Source organism: Typopeltis vanoorti, chromosome 17, assembly GCF_054136105.1.
Source record: "Typopeltis vanoorti isolate ZY-2024b chromosome 17, IOZ_Tvanoo_1.0, whole genome shotgun sequence".
Lineage (NCBI taxonomy): Eukaryota > Metazoa > Arthropoda > Arachnida > Uropygi > Thelyphonidae > Typopeltis > Typopeltis vanoorti.
In genome coordinates this window covers 99,521,535-99,538,565 of record NC_143565.1, presented here as the reverse complement: position 1 = coordinate 99,538,565, position 17,031 = coordinate 99,521,535, and the positions used below count along the sequence as shown (strand labels likewise).

Here is a 17,031-nt window from a genome sequence, read left to right as displayed (position 1 = left end):
AATAGTGACAAAGGCAGCAAATGAAATTGATAATATAAAGTAAGGAAATCTATGGAGATATCCAAATAATAATAATAAAAAGGTAAAACATGTACCTTGTCATACCATTTTATATTTAGACAAGATTTTTAATGAAGATGGCAAATGAAGTATGGAAATAGTTAACTGAGCAAATAAGCTGCTCTGCTCAGAAATCAGCTAAAAAATTTTTATACAGGACAAGAGATCGCATTCAAACCAATTTTGAGAGAGCTTGGTTAGAAATAAAATGGATGATCAAAGACCACATAAGAGTGGGGGATAATCAGATGAAATCAATATTAAAACTACATTTACATGAAGAATGTTAACGTCAATAGACCTAGAGAATAAAGTACAGAAGCTTAACAGAATGGGGTCTAAACAATTAGAAAAATAAGTGTTTAAAGCAAAAAATTGAAGGAAGAGGATTCAGAGATAGGTGGATTTAGTCCAAGTGATTCAGAAGTATGTAATATAAGACATGAAGAACCTAGTCACAAAATCATAGTATCATATCTGGTTCACATATTGAGGGAATGAATCAGAATACGATAAGCTGTAGCTTTAACCAAGTCATCTGTCTCAACAAATTCTAACAATGTATTTCAAATACTTCCATTAAACCAAAATTCTATTCATAATGATTGCAGTCTTACCTTTGTAAATTCTCCCTTTGGGTCAGCCAACATGCGAATCTATATATATATAAAAAAAAAAAAGGTTTGAAAATTGATATTTTTGTATAGTAAATTCCAGCTGTAGCACACTACAAGGGTGGTCTGAAAAGTTCTCTGCCTAACAATGAAAAAACGAATTTATAATTTCGAAATTATTTTTATTTTTCAACACAATCTCCCTTAAAACTAATACATTTATTCCAGCGATTCTCCAATGCCATTATCCTGACTCTGTGGTGGTTCTCAATAAGATCTGCAAAATACCTCTTGATTCGAAGAAACACGCTGACCAGCGAGGAAGCGTTTTAGTTTTGGGAAGAGATAGAAGTCAAAGGGAGCCAAATCTGGGGAATAGGTGCACTGTCCTGATGAAAGATGATTTTTTTTTTCTTATGCAAACTGGGTCTTTTCTCACGAATTTTTTTGTCGCCTGTTTAAAAGATCAGAATAATATTCCCTGGTTATTGTTTTACTCTTTTCAAGATAATTAATAAACAAAATGCTTAGCATCCCAAAACACTGATGCCATGACCTTTCCTGCTGATGGAACAGACTTTGTCTTCTTTGACATTGAACAACCAACTTCTGTCCACTGTTTGGATTCTGGTGGATAATGGTGAATCCAAGTCTCATCCATAGTAATAAATCGACACACAAAATCAATTTTATTCTTATTAAAACGCTCCAAGCACTGTTCAGAGATTTTCATGTGAGTGTATTTTTGATCTGCTGTGAGCAAGTGCGGTAACCATCTTGTGCAAAGCTTTTTCATATGCAATTCTTCACGCAAAATATATCCTACACGTTCTTTTGAAATGCCTTAGTCTCAGCAGTTTCACGCACTTTGACTTGCCAGTCATCATCCAATACATATCGTGCACTCGATCAATTATTCCTGGTGTTGTTACACTTTTTGGACGTCCTTCGTGCGGATCATCTTCACGGCTGGTACGGCCACGTTTAAACTCGGCAGCCCATTTCTTGATTGTCAAAAATGAAGGAGAAGAGTATCCATAAACTCTTATGAACTTTGAATGAATTTCTTTTGAACCTTCATTAAACCTTCTTTTACAAAGAATTATATAACTGCACGATACTCGATTTTATCCATTTCAAGAAACACTTTTGATTCAGACAGCTGTATAAAACAAACTACTTGATAGAATGACTTACAATTTCACATGGATGTTTATGACAGATGTACCAACTTAGAAAAAAAAAAAACTTGCCGAAAGTGTTGTCATCTATGGTCCAGGCAGAGAACTTTTCAGACCACCCACATACTATAAGCTATCTCTAACCATGTCAAATATCATATTTAGCTACAACATATTTTGCATATTGGATTATGAATTCTTTCAAGTAGCATTATCTGTCATGGATAAACATTCAGTTAAAAAATCTTATGTACATAAATAATTCATTTATATTCCAAGAGTAATAAATTAATAAAATCAAGCAATTCTTAAATGAATGTATCAACAGATAAACCTTCACCTCTTTCAAATTACAGACAGTCCCCAACTTACAATGAATTCGACTTATGCAAATCCAGACTGAAAAAAAGAAATTCAAGGTAGAAAAATTTTACATACCACATGTATGTTACTTGCACATCATCATCTAACAGTAACTGTCTGCAAAGCAGACAGCCTATGCAGCCTGTGCATGCACCTTCCTTACTATTGAACACAGGCATGCTGTTTTTGTATTCATCCCTTTTCATAATTTTAGTAATTGTATGCAATGGGGTAAAGTACATTCATGATTGGAAAAAAAAAAGTAACAGAAATGGAAAAAGTGAATCCATGCATAAACAGAGATTATTAAATTCCTGATATGTACTCTCAAGGGCTGTACAGGATATGATAGTACTACATGAAAAACTTCTAAAGATGAAAATTATATTAAAAAAACTTTTATCTGGCACTGTCCGACTACAGATACAAGACCCGCAGCTGGCAATATGCCAAGAAGAGTCAATTCATGTTGAAGGGGAGAAAGGAATAAGGCGATGTACGAATTCGTTATCAATACGCAAAATCACGTGCTTTATATGTAAATTTCCCAACTGTTGTACAAGCAAAATAGTTACCACTTTGAAAACTAGAATTTTCGTAAAAAAAAAAGCTAATTTTCTGATGTATAAGAATAAACACTCATCCCACGAAACGCATTGATTACCCTATTATCGGAATGGATTCATCTTCTGACATGTGCAGAAGTGTCGAAGGGTCTCACATCTGTGGGCACAGTACCTATCTGATAACTTTTAAAAAATTCTGTGCTAGGTACATAATGTGTCCTGCCACTTTTGTCATAAATGTTTACTATTAGTTGCCCTTGCTATGTGCACTACACTTGAATGTAATGCTTTTTCATGATGAAAATTTCTGGATAATACTGGTAAAGGTGAACAAAGCAAATGAAGAGAAGGTTTGGTTTATTTGAATTTACGACTGAAGCAACTCAGGCTACGAGGCCAGTGTATTATGTCTATTAATTGCATATGTTTTAATGGCTTGTTCTAGGAAAGAGAAAAAGGAAGCCACTGTGACAATCTTATATGAAAAGTTGAACAGCCAAATTAAACAATTTTTTCTGTTTTCTAACACTATTTATATACTTTATTATATTACTTCATAATTATGTAATGAAACTGTGAATGAAATTAACAGAAATAAATATGTTACTGCACTATTGTATATATGTACTGTAATAATAATTATAAACAATAAAATGTAATTAATGGGTGAAGGATTTAAATCAGACTTATATAAAATTCAAGTTAGGTAAAGTTGGCAGAACATAACTCTTAAGTCAGAGAGTTCCTGTATAACGTTTCATGTGTTAACATACACAGAGAGAGAGAGAGAAAAAAAAAATCCATCTTGGATAACTATCAATATATACTCTAGTTTACAAACAACATATTTGAAAATATGGTAAGGTAATTATTTGTCTACTGTTTTTCTTTGCTGGCACACTTCTTTTGGAAATACAAATGTATAATAGAACTCTTTACCGAAATTGTTCTATGTGAGTATGCAAATCGAAACATTTGTTTCCAGTAAAATTTCACACATGGGTTCTTTTCTAAGCATACTGTATTCAGGGTGGAAAAAAGTAGGGAGGGGAGAGATGAATTTTAAAAATATTTATATAAAAGAATCACTCACTTGACACTTTTTTGAATAAGATGCTATTTGAATTAACACCATTAATAAACTGATACCACAATTTACTTAACCACCCAACCAGCCAGGACGTATATACATATATACGTCCAAGTTACCATGGATGCGAAACGCATGTTAAAATTGTAATACCATTGATATTACATTGAAATATGTGATGGATACGAAATGTAGGAGTGATGTATTTTATTCATATTGATGACAACATGGTTAATCAGGTTTTGAAAATTCACTTGACACATTCTGTTCACACTTGTCTGGATGAAAATTTTCAGACAGTCATTGATCTTGATAACTTTATTATATATATATAGAGAGAGAAAATTTGAGCCTACATACAATATTTAGTGACAGAGACAACTGAAATGAAAACACACACCCCCATTCAGCATAGACACTATGTTGTTTATGCTGAATGGGGGTGTGTGTTTACTCCATACACACAAGCAACAAAATATGTAACTAATATATTCCTACATGTCCTATATATATAAGAAGGAACCTAATCCCTTCATTTTATAAAGAGATTAGGTTCTGCCCACTGTTCATAAATTGAGGTAAAATTATAATACATTTAAATGAAATAAGTTCCTTCAGTAAGGAATAACTTTCACCAGCAACTTCATTTATTTTATTAAACAAGGACTTTGCCTTGTTCATGATTACTGCAATTTTTTTAAAAATTTATTTAACTTTTTTTTTTTATTCATATCGTTAATCCACACAACTAATAACTTGTCCATGTCCATTTTCCCTTACTTCACTCTTTAAATATGATGTTCTTGACACTTTTGCATTAACAATTCCTACATATGTGCATGATTTATCTTATCTGCATTGGTTATTATTGCTAAAGCTGTAGAAGTTGTTAACTTTAGTGCTTTACACACATTAGAATCATGTTTACCCAATTCCATGAATCGAATACCCCTCCCCCAAATGATATGTGATTTTCTGCTCTTTTTTAGCTTAGGAAGACATTAAATTGGGTCTACGTTTTTTAGATGACATTTTTAATGTACTGTTTAAATACAGCAGAGTTAATTAAGCCCACAGGGGATGGAGGTATAAAAGTGTTTCAGATTGATTACAAGGATATGGGAGACAGGATCCTGGCCTAGAGACTGGAAGAAGTCTGTTTTCATACCACTACATAAGAAAGGAGATATGAAAGCATGCAACTATAGAACTATTAGTTTAGTATCTCATGCAAGCAAAATTTTATTGAAGATCATGCTAAATAGGATTGAGGCCAAAGTTGAGGCAGAGATGCCAGAGGAACAAGCAGGTTTTAGGAAAGGTAAGGGCACCAAAGATCAGATCCTTTGCCTTAGACAAATCATAGAAAAATATAAGAAATTTAGACTTCCTCTGGTAATTTGTTTCTTAGATTACTCTAAAGCTTTTGACTGTGTTCAGCATGTGAAACTGTGGGAAGTAATAAAAATAATGGGTTTTCCTCAACACACTATCTGGTTGATCCATGAGATGGATCAACCATCAATGAGATGGATGGATGGTGTGTGTGTGTCTGTGGAGCAACTAATCTTCAGAGAGTTGAAGTCTCCAGAAAAGCAAACAACAGGACTACATGGCAAGGCACATCACTGAGCACTGGAGTGACCATACAGCATCTGTGGATGTCGAGTGAACATATAGATAGATAGTTTAAATACTAAGATCAGTGAAACTTTCACTTTTTTTTTTAGCAGTTTTAACAATGTGATGGATGGAGAGAGGAGATCAAAATGTAAACAAACAGTTTCGTAATCTCTAATCACAATGCCATAGAACATAAAACATAAGACAATGACAAAGGCTGCCAACATATTGTGTTTGTACTTTAGTTTTTGTCTTTTACGATTTTGATTTTGAAATGTTCGTTAATTTGAATCTTCATAAACAGAGGAAATGTAAAATGAGAGATTTGAAAGAGAATGTCCTAAAGATTTTGTTTCAAATTTTCAGAAGCAAAATTACATGATGAAATCTTTTTATAATTCATTTGCTGGATGCAGAAACCATATAATTTATATCAAGTAAATTTTTGAAAGCAAATAAAGCTTTATATATATATATAAACAAACTTGAAATAAGAGATTTTCAATTTCATTAAGGCAGTTCAGACATAATTTTACACACAAAACATACCCCAAAATATTCACACTAGCATGCCATATACCTAATGGAAAACAAATATTAAAAACTTAAATATTTATATTGCAAACAGACATTTATATTTTGTTCCTTACAGAACAATATAAATTCTTTCTTGAAGTGAAACATGCAGTCACCAACTCATTGTGAACTAATTCACTATTTGCCATGAGATGATTTATAATTTCAAATGATGCATGTGACTTTGTAACAGTGCGTGAATGTACATATGTACTGTGAGTGTAGTAAGCATATTCTGTCTACTACCTTCTAGAACAGTGATTCTCGATCTTTTTTTGTCATGGTACACTTTTAATAATTTTAAAATTTGGCGGCACACTAACAATAAGATAAATTTAAAAGAATTTTACTTGGTTAATTAATTCATGTACCTATAATATATTTTGTAAAAATAGCATACAATAATAATTTTCAATAAAATATAAAATGAAATTGCATTACAAAGTAAACAAAATGTTTATTTAATGATAAATTACATTTAATGCGAAATTTGAACATGTTTTTTTTTGATAACTTCATTTATATTTGGGCATATAAATGATAATGCTACTCTCATTTCGTGATCCAGATTTAAAAGTCTGGATCTTTTTTTCGTTTTTATATCAGTCAAAGCCGAAAATCCAAATTCGCACAAATAAGATGTGGAAAATTGTAATAACACACTTAAAGCTTTTTGTGATATTGTTGGATAATCATATCTAAGATTAATCCAGAACGAATTAATTGATTCTTCTGAATGTTTTGAAATTAAATCTCTGTTATTACACACGGAAATCAGATTTCAAAGTTAGTTCATACACCGATGTGTCGTTTATCACAAATGGATTCCGAATTCAATCAAATTTTTTTATTTCTAAATTTGGAAAGTAATGAACAATTTTTTGCTCTAGTATTGTCAAATGATCAATAACTATTTTATGAATTATTTTATAACAATCTTTTGGAATCTTTCAAACTTTTCTAAACTACCTTCTTGTGCTTTATTCTTCCATAAAGTAATTTTTTTTTGAAATCCCAACAATTTATCCGTTAAGTTTAAAATATTTTCTTTCGGTCCTTGCAAACTCGTATTTATGTTATTAAAAATAACAAAAATATCAGATAAGTAAGCCAGCTTAGCACACCATATTTTGTCATCCAACAAAATCATTATTATCTTGTTCAAAAAATATCTTTATCTCGTTTTTTAATTCAAGCATGCGAGACAAAACTTTCCCTCTGGATAACTACCTGACTTCCATGTGTAGTAACAATGATTCGTATTTAGACTCCATAGCCTGGCATAATTGACTAAACAGGCGACTTTTTAATGGTCTTGATTTTATATAATTAATCATTTTAACACATTGTTCCAGCACTACTTTCAATTCTGATGGTAATTGTTTTGTAACGAGTGTTTCCCGGTGCAAAAAACAATGGGTAACTAATATATCTGCATTATGTTCTCTTACATGTGCTACAAATCCTTTTATAGATCCTAACATAGCCGGAGCACCATCTGTACAAATGCCAATGCACAAATTCCACGAAATTTTAATTTCTTGTAAATAAGAATTAATTTCATTGAAAATATGTTTTCCTGTTGTGAAATCAGATAATTCATGACAACATAAAAATTGATTAATTATATCATTTTCGTGAATGAATCGAACGAATGCAATTAAGTGTGCTTTTCCTGTAATATCAGTTCTTTCGTCGATTTGTAAAGCAAAATTTGAATTTGCAAGAGTTTTAGTAGTATTTTCTTCAATATTTCGGGACAAGTCTATAATTCTGCGATGAATTGTGTCATTTGAAAGTGGTATTTTACAAACATCAATTTCTGCTGATTCACCGATCATTCTTTTTACAATTTTACGACAAGCAGGTAATATAATTTCTTCAGCCAAATTATGAGATTTTAATTTGAGAGCAATTAACTCAGCCACTTCATAAGAAACTATCTGAGCTTTTCCAGACATACTAATTTGCTTTTTAAAAATCTTTAATTGTTTGGATCTTGCAGATAATGAATTCTGAAAGTAGGCTTTGTCTTTTGATGCTAGCGAAGGATGATTAGTGAGCAGGTGACGTTGGAGCTTGCTCGGAACCATAGCACTGTCTGATAATTTACAACCACATACCATACACTCAGGAACAGTTTTATCATTTTCCATTGTAGATGTAAATCCAAATTTTAAGAAGTCATCATTATACTTACGATGAACATTACATTTTTTGGCAGAGGAAACATCTTTACTTGTACTGGGCTCGTTAGAATGATCACTAGCATCATCATTATTGTTGTTAAGCTTTCTTTTTTTTATCCATTTATCCATTTTAGGGGGTTCATTGAAAATAAAAATAATTTTGTCAAAAAATTATTAAAAACGACATATTGTATATTGCCTTTGAATCCGTTTTAATTAAGTTTGACTACACAATATTGTGGTATTGCACGTATGAAAACGAATATATAAGTTGTAACTAACCATATGCACTCATCAAGCGGGCGACTAGTAGACTAAACTAATATGTAGCTTTGTTAGCCAATAGCCATGCGCATTGGTTCAGCCAGTCGCTGCTAGGAAGGTAGAACTGATTGAACTACTTGTCTGACGCCGCTTATGTATGGGTATTCGCAAGCGGCACACTTAAATCTCCGTCACAGTGGTTGAGAATCACTGTTCTAGAAACATTTTTATATTAAAAAAATTATCTTTAAACTATGAATAAAAAAGAGTGAAAGTGAGTGTTATATTCAACTTTTTTTTGCTCTAAAGTTAATCACTTCAGAGTAAAAAAAAAGTTGAATTAACTAAGAGATATGAGTGTGGCAATAAGAAAGAAAAAACTGAATGTGGTTTTGGACTGAATCAGGTAACAGTGTAACCTCAACTCATTCAGTAAGTGTTCAGGAATTATTAAACTCGCATATCAGAAGAATTGAGTGTTAATGACCTCTTTAAAATCGATGAATAACAAGATGACTATGATGTGGAAGAAAACGAACCAATGAAGGACATAATTTTAAATAAAAGAATTTGAATAATTGTTTTCAGCTGTTGAAACTTTAAAGCAACTTCAGATTATAGAAAATGGTATGAGCTGTGACCGCAAGATGTGTACATGCAGAAAATTAAACAAAAGTCAGTGCAAATTAACTTCGTGAAATATTTCTCAATTTTCTTCAAATACATTTTATTTTTAAATCTTAAAAGCATTTTATTATCCTTTCTAATTAATACTGAAATGAATGTATTTTAAAAAAATTCAGTCAAGATTTTGAAAGCCCATGGATGAGTTAATTTTTTTTGCACTGCTTACTGTATTTGATGAACATGTTTTCATGGGATACATTCACTGTGCAAAGTGAGTTATTGTGACTTAATTCCTGTAGTAACAAAAATAAGGATTTTACAATTGCAAAAAAAAAAAAAAAAAAACCTCTTCATCCACCTCTTGCTGCTGCTATTTACTCTGCCGAGTAGTGTCTGGAAAAAAGTGAGTGCAGAAGTGCAATGGACACTATTAAGGCCATAACTGAATTTAAGCTGGGCACACTTATGTAGGAATTATATGCACTAATCCCTCACATATGATGCACTTCCTTTATAAGTCTCAAATATTAACTCAAATCAAATTCTAATGTCAATACTATTATTATTATTCAGGCCTCCATGGAGTCAAAAGACTCATCACGGGAAGTCCTTCCTAGGAAACACAAAGTCTATCATAGCACTCCTTAAACTCATCGACTGTTCTTGCTCTCATCACTATCAGGCAATTTTTCCATGGTTCAACCACCCTCCATGCAAAGAAACCGTTCCTCACCCACTTGCTCACAGTTTACTTTCGTAACTTCCAGGGATGGTCCCTTGTCATCACTCCATCCTGCTGATCAACCAAGCAAAATAACTCCCCAGTGTCAACTCTATAACCACCTCTCAACAGTTTAAAAGTCTCAATCATACCACCTCTCCTTCTATCCACCAAACTCTGCAGTCCACATTCCCTCAGCCAATCCTCATAACTAACATTGTACAGTCCTGAAACCATCTTTGTCATCTGTCTTTGTACCCTTTCCACAGTTAATTTATCCCCTTTAAATCCTGGGGACCAAATCTGAGAACAATAGTCTGAGTGTGGTCTGATAAAGGTCTTATGCAATGAAATGATAACTCTTTTATCTCTGTGGGTCAGCATCCTTCTCATTATTGCAGCAATCCTCTGTGTCACCTTCACCACCTTTGCAATATGTCCCCTAAATTTCAGGTTTCTATCAATCATCAACCTCAGATCTCATCTCCCCTACTTCTTCCAGTATAACTCCTCCAATAGTATGAAGTGCGCTATCGATATGTCCCAAAAATCAAGACCTTACATTTTGCTGCATTAAACCGACACCCCATTCATTTGCCAATCTGTCTAGCTTATTCAAATCCTTTTAAAGGGCTACCACATCTGTACTATTACCAATAACCCTTCCCTGAGAGTCAAATCCATGTTGACTCTCACAGACATTACCCTCATCTGCACAATGATGTATACGGTCCCTCACTAAGTTCTTAACTACTGATGACACACAAACTAGCCTATTAATTAGACATTTCCAGTCTGCTTCCACCCTTATGCAATGGCACTATCTTACCTTCCTTCCTGGGCACCTTTCTAGTAGCCAGACTCTCATTGAAAAGTCAGTTCTTTAGCACATTCTCTCAAAACTCTTGGTGAAATACCATCCAGTCCCACAGCTTTACTGACATCCAGAGTACTCAGTATTTCGAACACACTCTCCTCCTGCACCTCTAAACCTGCCCTATCCCTCGAGTATTAAAATTTAATCCTCCAGAATGAAATACTCCAATGAAGTGTTCATTGAACAATTCCACTATGTCCTCTGCATCAGTCGCTCTATTCCCATTTTTATCCCACAATGTCATCTTCCACAATAATTTCTCTTCCTACTGGCCACATAGCTAAAAATTCTCTAGGATTTTCTTTGGATCTTAGGGCCAATCTCTTCTCATATTCCAGTTTCGCCTTCCTTACCATACTAGTCACTCTCCTGGCCTGTGTCTTATATTCTTCATGCATCTGCTCTTCACCTGTCTCCTTATATCTCTTCCATAGCCTCTTTTTCACATGCAGTTCCTGTTTAATATTGTTTGTCATCCACTTTACTCCAAATTGTGTCCTCTTCTTCACTTGTGGAATACAGCTTACTATTGCTGCTAACAAATATTCCTTCACAATTTCCTAAGCACTAATGATATCCCAGCCTTCCAATTCCTCCCTCCATGAAACTTCCCGAAGTTGATGTCTAAGACTATTATAATCACTTGCCTTATAATTCCACATATGTTCCCATCTCTTTGATACTCCTGCATGTCTATTCATCTTCCAGGTCAAAACCACATGGTCACTCTCTCCAACTGGTGGGAGAGATGTCATCTCAGTTATTATCAACTCTTCTGATGCTATGACGAAATCCAAAACTCTTGTTCCTTGTATTAGATGTTGCCTAAGACATTTGTCCCTCAAGAATTCTAGAAACTCCATTCCCTTATTGCTACATGCATCTTCCTCTCCCCAATTTATACTGCTGTAGTTAAAATCTCCCCAAATAAATCATTCTTCTTGCACTTGCCAAGCTCAACTATCTAAACATCTCCTGATCCCCACCCTCTGTGCTCCTTGGTTTGTTGCAACACCCCACTAATATCCTGTCTTACCAACCTCTACCTCACACCATATGCTTTCAAAATCATTAGTGTCTCTGCCTTCCAAAGCCTCCACTCTTAGAGGACATAAGTCGTCACTTATCATAAGCAGTACTCCACCACCACACCTTCCCTTCCTATCATGCCGAAAAATGCTGTACCCTGCTACTTCTATTCCACTTATTATATCTATATCCTCTTCTGTCAACCACGTCTCAGTGATCCCAATAATCTTTGGCCAGGCTGATGCTATCAGTGCCACTAATTCCTCTCCTTTATTCCGGATACTCCTGGCATTAGTATAAAGCATAAAAATGCAACTGTTTCTATACCCAGCATTATCCCCTCTAGACTCCACTGGGCTCAGCGTTACCTGATGTCGTCCCTCTTCTCCCAAGTACCCATTCCCACCACAAGAGGCCACCCCTGCTACCATTCACCCTGGGCATTCTAGTTTCCTTGCATTGACAAACCTACTCGTTCAGAAAAGCAATCTCTCCAGATGCCTATATCCTTTCTCATTCAAATGCAAGCACGGTCTCTCGCATACAATTCCTTTCTGTCCTCAAACGCCCTCCAAGCATTCACATATTCCAAACTTCTCTTCTGACACATTCTAGTTATGTTATTCAATATTACTTCTCTTCTGCTCAGCTTCAATACAGTTATAAAAAATACCCCACACAAAAAATATCAAATAAACATCAAATTTCATACATTAATAAGCACATCCATATAGACATTAATGATGTGCAATACTATACAAGCATCAAAAAATCTCATCTTCTATTCCTTACTAAACCACAGTTGGCCTCCTCCTCCTCAACTATAATCTACCTCAGCTATGCCAACCACATCTTGCATGATGCCTTTTGCAAAAGTGCGGCACATGTGTTTTGTCCAAACATACATTCATTATGAAAGGTTATCAAACTTAGAATCCCTGCTTCCTTACAAATTGCACATAGAATGAAAGCAATGAAGGTAAGGTAAGGAAATCCTGAGCCAAAGAAGATTTCCATACCTGAATTTATATCTTTCATTTACTGTCTTTACCACTGTACTAATTCAGACAACCATGCTTCCTTTTTTGATTATTTATCGAGAAAAAGTTAATTTTCTACTGTCTAATTACCCAAACTTTGAAATTTTGCTAGAAAACATTAATATTCATTACACAAACTGGCTGCTCTTCTCTAACATCACACATTATGCCTGAAGAGAAGCTGAATCATTTGCAATCAGTCATGATCAAATACACAGTTATTAACCACCAGAATAACAGATAATCCTCATCATTTTTCCAACATCATAGATCTTTTAACTGATTTTACATCCAATACACATTGCTCTCCTCTTAACACTAACCTTAACAGTGTCTCCTTTCCTACAGATTGACCTCTGCCCAGACAATCTCAGCCTCATAACTCATGGAACTACAATAGCTCCAACTGGGATGACCTTCAGGATTTCTATGGTCTGATTACTGCTCCCTTAATCTAAACACTTGCTACAACCAAATAACTGAAAATATTTTTACTGGAATGAGGGTTAAGAACTAAATATAAGTCCCAAAGGGACAGGGGAGAAACCCCATATGGATATTATTAATAGACTCCCTTCCAGTCACTTTCTCACAGGACTCTGATACTGCATTATTATTTTTGTTATAAGTACTGTACTTTCATGGGTTGCTGCTCCACTGAACAAGCCACTATGTTTCTCCGTTTTTTTTTTTTTTTTTTTTTTTTTTTTTTTTTTTTTTAAATGTAAGGACACAAGCAGCCACTAGTCAACTATGTACTACACTGCAAATTGTCTCTGCTTGGCAATCTGACCAAAATCTTAAGCATGTCTTCTTTTCCATTCTTAATCTTATGCCTGACAATCTGGGCCTTATACCCCACAACACTACAGCAATAGTGTCAAATTACTGTTTTTATTCTTCTGATTAGAGCACAACTGCTCTAATAACCAAGATAATCTTTACTGGAATGAGCTTTCATATTCCATTCCTCTGTAAACCTCTATTCAAACTCTGGTTCTCTAAAAATTATGCCTCTGCAGTTCATGAGAAAAATACAGCATACATGCTCAACAGCTCAAGCCAAAAACTCCAATTTCTCTCTCAGCTTACACTACAGCCTGAAACAAGTAAAAGAAAATTAAGAAATCCAAAGCAGACTTCTTAAGAGCAAAATGCAATAATATTGCATCCTGCCCACAATTGACAGTCAAGTCTTCTGTCCCTCACTAAGGGCTGTTGAGTGTAACTTCTGCCCTTCCTTTTTTCCACTTCTCTACATCCTGATGGTACAAAGGTAACATCTACCAAAGATAAGACAGGCTTTTTGGCATAAGTCTTTTGCTCCAACTCTTGTTTGGATGAATAAGGAAAAATCACCTCCTGCGATACCAAACTATTCACCGCATATATTCTCTGATCTTCTGAAAGGACATCAGAAAAATCCTCATTAGTCTTGATACAAATAACTTACTTGGTTATTCCTCCAGTGTACTCAAGTCTTTTGCTCTAGAATTAATACATCCTATATTGCCTATATAATCTGTCATGTTCATCTGGAATCTAGCCAACAGCATGGAAGCAAGCAATCATCCTGTACCTAAAAAGGACGATAAGAATTCAGCCTCATATCAAAACTATCATTCCCACTGCTTTCACTTCAGTATTCTCGAAAGTATAGTGAAAGTCAATAACAACCAGCTCCTTCATTACCTGAAAATCCATCAGTCAATTAGTGATCCAATATGGATTCTGCCATTCTCATTGTACAACACCTCGCTAACCTTACCTTTGGACACACAGGTCATAGAAAGATTTGGAGAAACCCATGTAGTTGCTCTTGATATCTCAAGGGCATATGATCATACCTTGCATTGAAGCCTTCTCAACAACTACCATCTTATGATCTTTTTCCTATTCTTTGTGACTGGAATGCCACTTCCTCTCATCAGAGCATCCTGCTTTTCCTCCCTTACATCAACAACCTCCTCCCTCAGACTTCAAATCCTATTCATAGTTTTGCTGACAACAGTACTCTCTATTCCTTTTTTTTCATTTGAGAATATTGTGTAGTATTCAAATTACTTTAGCTTCTATATCTGCCATAACAATGTCTTAAACACTAATCTTCCCATTCTCAAGTGGGGAGTGAAGACGGTTTAGTTTTTGAATGCTATTAAAACACAGATCTGTCTTATTACCAAGGAAGATCTTATTTCACTCCCTCTTTTGATAATGTTCCAATATCCTTTCAAGAGCAGCAGCTTCTTCTTCTAACTTTCACATCCATATAATGTTTCTGCATTATACTTTTTATAGGTACTTACAAAACGGTTCAGTGAAAACTATGAAAGAACTTCTCTAGTCATGTAAGAACTAGAGAAGTCAACATCTTTTCACAGTCCATCTCCAAACATATCAAACCAATGTTTTACCAATGTCATTCATTCCACTATTCCTAACAGCCTTTCCCATTGTTTTTCCCAATGAGTACTATGCAAATCATTTCAAAAATAGCTGCCAGCAGACTAGGTTTTTCTCCTTTATCGCTTGCCCACACATGGCACTATTGTGTTATAAGATCTTGTGACTGCTCATGGAGAAGGACTCGCACACACCGTGCGTTTTTGTAAAAAAAAAATGCCAGTACTCATTCTTTGCTAGGAGCAAAAATTTAAAACTACTGCATGTTAAAAATTATACAATACAGTTTATGAAACAAATTTATTGGATAAATATATAAAAAATAAATAAATATACAGTAGTATCTCGCTAATCGGAACTAAAAAAAAACTGTGCTCGTTCAGATTAGCAAATCCCCCCCCCCCCCGAGACCACAATAACTAGCGTTTAAGACAAAAATAATCAGATTCTAATGGTACATCAATTTAATTCTGTAAATAAATGAAGTAACTGATAGAAAAAAGCTACTATACTATAATGTAAAACTTAAAAATAATACAGTACACAAGTTTATTTTAGTAAAAAAAAATTAGTTTGTCATCATCAACATCATCAAATTCCTGCCATGTACCCACAAGGGGTGTACAGGATATGATAGCACTACATGAAAAAATTGTATCATTACTAACTTCTTATCTACAATTTTCCTCCAAATCAGTCTGTTACTTGTCAAGACTCCAACATTATCAGATCTTCTATTTCTATCGTCTAAGGCACTTTGTACCGTATCAATCCACCTATATCTTAGTCTTCCTCTGGGTCGTTTTGCTGCCAACCTGGCAGAGAACACTTGTTTTGCTAATTTTTCCTCACCCATTCTGTTTAGGTGACCATACCACCTGAGATTAGCTCTGCTAACGCATTCCTGAATGCTGACAATGTCAAGTTCTTTCCTAATATCATCGTTTTTAATATGATATTACCATTGATGCCATCTGTTCACGCCTCTAATCTTTCTCAGGACTCTCATATCTGCGGTCTCTAGTCTTTGGTCAAGTGTTTTACTTCTGACCCAGCTCTCAGATCCATAAGTTAAAACTGATTTGAACACTGTCTTGTATACAGCTAATTTAGTGTTCCGACTAATTTCTTTCTTATTCCATATGAATTTATTCAACTGACTTCCCACCATACCAGCTTTGCTGATTCTGTTGTCTATTTCTATATTTAATTTATCCATCTTCAGTAAAAATCGTGCCTAAGTAGCTGAAATGTTTTACTTGTTCCACAGGTTCTCCATTCACAAGACAGCTGACATTTCAATGATTCTGCCTATTTTCATTGTCTTTGTCTTTTTAATGCTGACCTTCATACCATATCTATTACAACAGCTATTCAATTTAGTCAGAGAATCTTGCAGACTTGTAGCGGATTTATTTAGAAGTATAACATCATCCACACAAAGCAAAGATGCCGACATTAACATCTCCAATTTTGATATCATGTTTAATACCACTTTCCTTCATAATGTGATCCATATAGATAATGAATAACAGAGGGGATAATGTACATCCTTGTCTCACACCAGATTTAACATTAAACCATCTTCCTGTACTCCCTTCAATTCTAACTGCTGACTTACAACTCAAATAAAAATAAGTATTGCTTGATATAATGCCCCATTGACACCATATAACTGCAGCGTATTGAATAGCTTCTCTCTTGGCACCTTATCATATGCCTTTTCCAAATCGACAAAACTGAAATACAGATCTTTGTTATATTCCCATGCTTTCTCGACTATTTGTCGTAAAGTGAAGATCTGATCC

The 17,031-nt window shown here is 34.4% G+C and overlaps 1 protein-coding gene across 1 annotated transcript in view; it reads right to left on the bottom strand.

Annotated features, from left to right (window-relative positions):
* Nucleotides 1-17,031, bottom strand: part of Prx5 (Peroxiredoxin 5) — an 85,235-nt gene that overhangs the window by 16,573 nt on the left and 51,631 nt on the right. The window contains exon 4 of the mRNA XM_090407480.1: nt 678-716. Coding sequence (XP_090263606.1) covers nt 678-716 — 39 coding nt within the window. The remainder of the gene's footprint in view (nt 1-677; nt 717-17,031) is intronic.